This window comes from Coturnix japonica, unplaced genomic scaffold (assembly GCF_001577835.2).
Source record: "Coturnix japonica isolate 7356 unplaced genomic scaffold, Coturnix japonica 2.1 chrUnrandom488, whole genome shotgun sequence".
Lineage (NCBI taxonomy): Eukaryota > Metazoa > Chordata > Aves > Galliformes > Phasianidae > Coturnix > Coturnix japonica.
The window spans coordinates 67,150-73,163 of NW_015439883.1; the positions used below are offsets into that span (position 1 = coordinate 67,150).

The window sequence follows — 6,014 nt, forward strand, 5'->3', positions numbered from 1 at the left end:
AGTATAGCCCCCCCATATCACCCGATATGACCCACCCCCCCATAGTTTCCGCCCCAATCATACCCGCTCCATGTAGCCCCCCCATATACCCCCATGTGTTCCCCCCAAACCCCCCCCATTATACCCCCCATATTAACCCCAGACCCAGTATACCCCCCTTATAATACCCCCCCGATATACTCCCATGTCTCCCCCATATAGTCCCAATATATTTCCCGACCCCCCCCCCCACGTCCCCCCCCATATTACCCCCCACCCCCCCATATAGCCCCCCATCCCATATACCCCCCCCAATATGCCATTATCTTATTAGCCCCCCATTATAGCCCCCCAAATTAACCTTACCTGCTTGTGCCCCCACCATCGGGCCGGGACCCCTGCCGGTCCTTATCTCCCTCCAATGTTCCCCATAGGCCCATCCCTACCCCCATATAACCCTCAATACCCCCTTACCCCCTATATACCCCCATATCCCCTATATACCCCATATACCCCCACCTATACCCCCCATATACCCCCCATATTCCCCAGATGTCCCCCCAATATACCTTCATTACCCTCATATACCCCATTATCCCTTAAACCCCCAGGCTATACCCCCACTATACCCCCATATATCCCATATACCCCCCAATATAAACCCCCATTATACCCCCTATATAGCCCATATTACCCTTATATAGCCCATATACCCCCCATATATCCCCATTACCCCCATTCACCGCGACCAATAACCCCATATCTACCCCCCTTACCCCCTATATAGCCCCATATTCCCCTATATAGGCCCCATATACCCACCATATACCGGCGGCATAATCCCCATTCTACCCCCATTACCCGCCATATCAACCCTTTCCCCCCACTTATACCCCCTTATCCCCATTATACCCCTATATTAGCCCCAGTATCCCCCATATACCCCCTAGATTATACCCCATATACCCCCTATATACCCCCATTTACCCCTATATAGCCCCCCCCCATTTGACCTTACCTGCTTCGTTGCCACCCCCTTGGGCCGCAAGGCCCCCGCCGTCCCTTATCTCCCCAATGTCCCCCCCCATAATTCCCCATGTCCCCCCATATTACCCCAATATACCCCCATATACCCCCTTACTATAATCCCCCCCCCATAATACCTGCTTGTGCCCCCCTGGGCCGCAGCCCCCCCTGTTCCTTATCTCGCCCAATGTCCCCCCATATACCCCCAGTATTTATTTGACCCCATATACCCCCATTATATCCCCCACTATACCCCCCCTATAGACAATACCCGCCATATACATCCATATAGCCCCCCCCCATAATTACTCTGCTTGTTGCCCCCCCTGGCCGCGCCCCGCCCGGTCCGTATTCCCCAATGTCCCCCATATACCCCCCAGTATACCCCCATATATCCCCATATCTTTAACCCCCCCCATATAACCTTACCTGCTTGTTGCCCCCCCTGGCCGCAGCCCCCGCCGTCCTTATCTCCCCAATGTCCCCCCATATACCCCCCATATACCCCCATATACCCCCCATATACCCCCATATACCCCCCATACCCACATAGACCCAATATACCACATATACCCCCGAATTATTACCCCGATTCCCCATTAACCCCCATATATCCATATACCCCCCTATACCCCCATCATTACCCCCATATATATCCCATATACCCCCATTATACCCCCATATACCCCCCATATATTCCCCATATACCCCCATACACCCCCCATATATCCCCATCATACCCCATATAACCCAGTATCCCCCATATATCCCCATTACCCCCATATACCCCATTACCCCCATATTCCCATATAAACCGCCAATATACCCCCCATTATACCCCCATATCCCCCATATCCCCCTATATGCCCCCCCCCATCAATTACCTGCTATGCTGCCCCCCTGGCCGCAGCCCCCGCCATCTGATATCTCCCCAACTGTTCCCCCATATACCCATATACCCCCATATTAGCAATATACCCATTACCCCCTATATAACCCCCCCCCTAATTACCTGCTCGTTGCCCCCCCTGGCCGCCGCCCCCGCCATTCTGTATCTCCCCAATGTCCCCCAGTTTACCCCCCTATAGCCATATACCCCCATATACCCCCCCCATATTACCCCCATATTACCCCCATATACCCCATATTACCCCATTATCCCCCCACTATACCCCATATCCCCCATTTACCCCCCATATACCCCCAAAATATACCCCCATATATCCCCATATACCCCCATTATACCCCCTATTACTAGCCCCATATACCCCCTAAAACTTATACCCCCATGATACCCCCATATCCCCCTATATACCCCCCATATACCCCACATATACCCCCCTATACCCCCCAGTATTTACCCCCAATATTAAACCCCACTATACCCCCATATACCCCCCATATCGCCCATACCCCCATATACCCCATATACCCCACTATCCGCCCATATTTACCCCCCATTATAACCCCATATACCCCCAGATATACCCATTACCCCCATATACCCCAATACCCCCCATATAGCCTATTTTACCACCCATATATCCCCAGTATACCCCTATATACCCCCATAATAGCCCCATATAAGCCCTAATATAGCCCCCCCCCTATAACCTTACTGCTCCTGTTGCCCCCCCTGGCAGCCAGCCCCCCGCGTCCTTATCTCCCCAATGGGTCCCCCCACTTATACCCCCATATACCCCATTATAACCCCCATTATATTTTCCCCAAAAATTCTCTTTCCCCCCTTTTTTTTTCCTGTGTTTTTTTGTTTTTTTTTTTTTTGTGGGGTCACGGGGGGGGTCTCAATCCCACGCCCCCCCCCCACGGCACGTACCTGAAGCGAGGAGCGAACCACGCGGCGCTGCGCAGGCGCAGAAAGGACCGGAAGTCAGGCCTGCACCGGGGGAAAGAGACGCGACTTCCGCCATAGAGAGGGGAGGGATAGAGAGGAAACAGGCGACTGCAGCGCCACCTGCCTGGGAGGAGCGGAACGGGGCGGAACGAGGCGGCGATGGGAAACCAGGGATGGGACCCCCCCAATCTATGGGACCCCCCCCAATCTATGGGACCCCCCCCAATCAATGGGACCCCAGGGATGGGACCCCCCCCAATTAATGGGACCCCATTGATGGGACCCCAATTAATGGGACCCCCCCCAATTAATGGGACCCCCCCCAATTAATGGGACCCCAGGGATGGGACCCCCCAATTAATGGGACCCCCCCCAATTAATGGGACCCCATTGATAGGACCCCCCCCAATTAATGGGACCCCCCCCAATTAATGGGACCCCAATTGATGGGACCCCCCCCAATTAATGGGACCCCAGGGCCAGGACCCCCTATTGATGGGACCCCATTGATGGGACCCCCTGTTAATGGGACCCCCATTGATTGGACCCCATTGATGAGATGGGATCCCCCAATTAATGGGATCCCCCATTGATGGGATGGGACCCCAGTGATGGGACCCCCGAACTGATGTATTAATACGTATTAATACACATTAATATGCATTAATGTGCATCAATATGCATTAATATGCATCAGTGGGCATCAATACACATTAAAAACGTGTATTTATACATATTGATACACATTAATATGCATCAATACGCATTAATATGCATCAAAACACATCAATACCCATTAATAATGTGCATTAATACACATTAATACATATTAATATTCATTAATATGCATTAAAATGCATTAATATGATCATCAATGTGCATTAATGTTTATCAATACCCATTAATATTCATCAATACCCATTAATACTAGATCCATCATAATGTATATACCCATCAATACTCATTAATATTCACAAATATATTAATATTAATACGTTAGCTCATTAATATTCACAAATATTCATCATTTCTCATCAACATCCATCATTGCTCATCAATATTCATATCCAGGGATCACTAATGATCATCAATACGGCTTAATATTCATCAATCCTCATTGATATCCATCGACGCTCATGAATATTCACTAACACTCATTAATATTCACCAGTCGCTCATAAATAACGCTCATTAATAGGCATAAACGCTCATTAATATCCGTTATCTGTGATGAATATTCATCACCGCTCATTAATATTCGCTAATGCTCATTAATACCAATCATATTCACCAATACGCATCAATATTCATTCATACATATTAAGCCTCCATCGTTAATATTCATCACCCTCATTAATATTCATCATCCACCATCAATATTTACCACCTCCTCATCAATATTCATCGCGGTTCATTAATACTCATCGTCTCTCATCAATATTCATCACACCCCACAAATACTCATCGTCTCCTCATTAATATTCATCGCGATCTCATTAATATTCATCGCCTCTCATCAATATTCACCACCCCACTCACCTCCTCATCAATATTCATCAACCCTATCAATATTAACCGCTCCATCAATATTCATCACCACATCATTTTCATCATCTCCTCATCAATATTCATCAACCCCATCAATATTAACCGCTCCATCAATATCCATCACCCCTCATTAATATTCATCACCCTCATTAATATTCATCACCCCTCTCCCCGTTTCCCGCCAAGTCCCTTTTCTCCCCCCCGCTTCCGGTTCCGAACACGTGATCGATGCGGTTCTTCCGGTCCCACACGACGTTCCCCCGGTACCGGATGCGCTGGATCCGATGTTCCGGTACCGGCAGCTCGTCGGGTCCGGCGTCACACAACGGACCGTGGTAAAGGTCGGACATGGGCCGCTCCACGAGGCCCCGGAACCGGTCCCGGTATTGAACCGAACCGAACCCCGGCTCCAGTGCCGGGTCCCAACGGATCCGGTTCAGCACGTCGGCGGCGCGGCGTAATGGCGGCTTCTTCCCTTCCGGTTCCGGTTCGTCACGGTTCGTTTCCGGTTCCGGGTTCGTTTCCGGTTCGTCCCGGTTCGGTTCCGGTTCCGGTTGGGCAGATCCCGGATGTAGGTTCCGGCAGCGCGACCCGAACCGGCACCGACCCTCCAGGAACCAACGGCAACAAGAGACCGGAACCGGAACCGGAACCGCGGCACCGAACCGAACTTCCGGTACCGGCTCCTCGGGGCCGCGGGTCGAACCGGCTGGTCCCGGCTCCGGGCCGGGGGTCGGTTCCGGTTCCGGTTCCGGGTCCATGGGCTCAGAACCGGGTCCGGGTCCGTGGTTCTGGTCGTTCTGGGCTGTTGGTTCCGGGTCGGAACCGGGTAAAGGGCGGAGGGGGCGGGGCCAGAAAGGGGGCGGGGCCAGAAAGGGGCGGAGCCAAAAGGGGGCGGGGCCAAAAAGGGGCGGAGCCAGAAAGGGGGCGGAGCAAAAGGGGGCGTGGCCAAAAGTGCGGGGCCTGGAAAAGGGGCGGGGCCAAAAGGGGGCGGGGCTTAAAGGGGCGTGGCCAGAGGGCCCCATTGAAACCCATTGATCCCTATTGATCCCCATTGATCCTATTGATCAACATTGATCCCCATTGAGCCCCATTGATCCTATTGAGCCCCACTGAGCCATATTGACTCTATTGATCCCCATTGATCCCCATTGAACCCCATTAACCGTATTGATCCCCATTGATCCTATTGAGCCCCATTGATCCTATTGATCCCCATTGACCCTATTGATCCCCATTGAGTCCATTGATCCCCATTGAGCCCCATTGACCCTATTGATCCCCATTGATCCCCATTGAGCCCATTGATCCCTATTGATCCCCATTGATCCCCATTGATCCTACTGATCCTATTGAGCCCCATTGAGCCCTATTGATCCCCATTGATCCCCATTGACTCTATTGAGCCCCATTGAGCCCTATTGATTCCATTGATCCCCATTGGTCCCCATTGACTCTATTGTGCCCCATTGACCCTATTGATCCCCATTGACCCTATTGATCCCCATTAAGCCCCATTGACCCTATTGATCCCCATTGGTCCCCATTGACTCTATTGAGCCCCATTGAGCCCTATTGATCCCCATTGATTCTATTGATCCCCATT

The 6,014-nt window shown here is 51.3% G+C and overlaps 2 protein-coding genes across 2 annotated transcripts in view; both read right to left on the reverse strand.

Annotated features, from left to right (window-relative positions):
- The window catches only part of LOC107307119 (valine--tRNA ligase-like), a 48,850-nt gene extending 47,365 nt beyond the window's left edge, over nt 1–1,485 (reverse strand). Inside the window, 1 exon segment of the mRNA XM_032441686.1 lies at nt 1,435–1,485. The gene's annotated coding sequence lies outside the window, so the exon portion shown is untranslated.
- A 2,339-nt stretch (nt 1,486–3,824) lies between these two features.
- Nucleotides 3,825–5,638, reverse strand: LOC116652625 (leukocyte receptor cluster member 9-like). The gene has a single exon (XM_032441691.1). It carries the CDS (start codon nt 5,461–5,463, stop codon nt 4,558–4,560), a length of 906 nt encoding a protein of 301 aa, XP_032297582.1. The 5' UTR covers nt 5,464–5,638; the 3' UTR covers nt 3,825–4,557.
- Nucleotides 5,639–6,014: the final 376 nt, after the last annotated feature.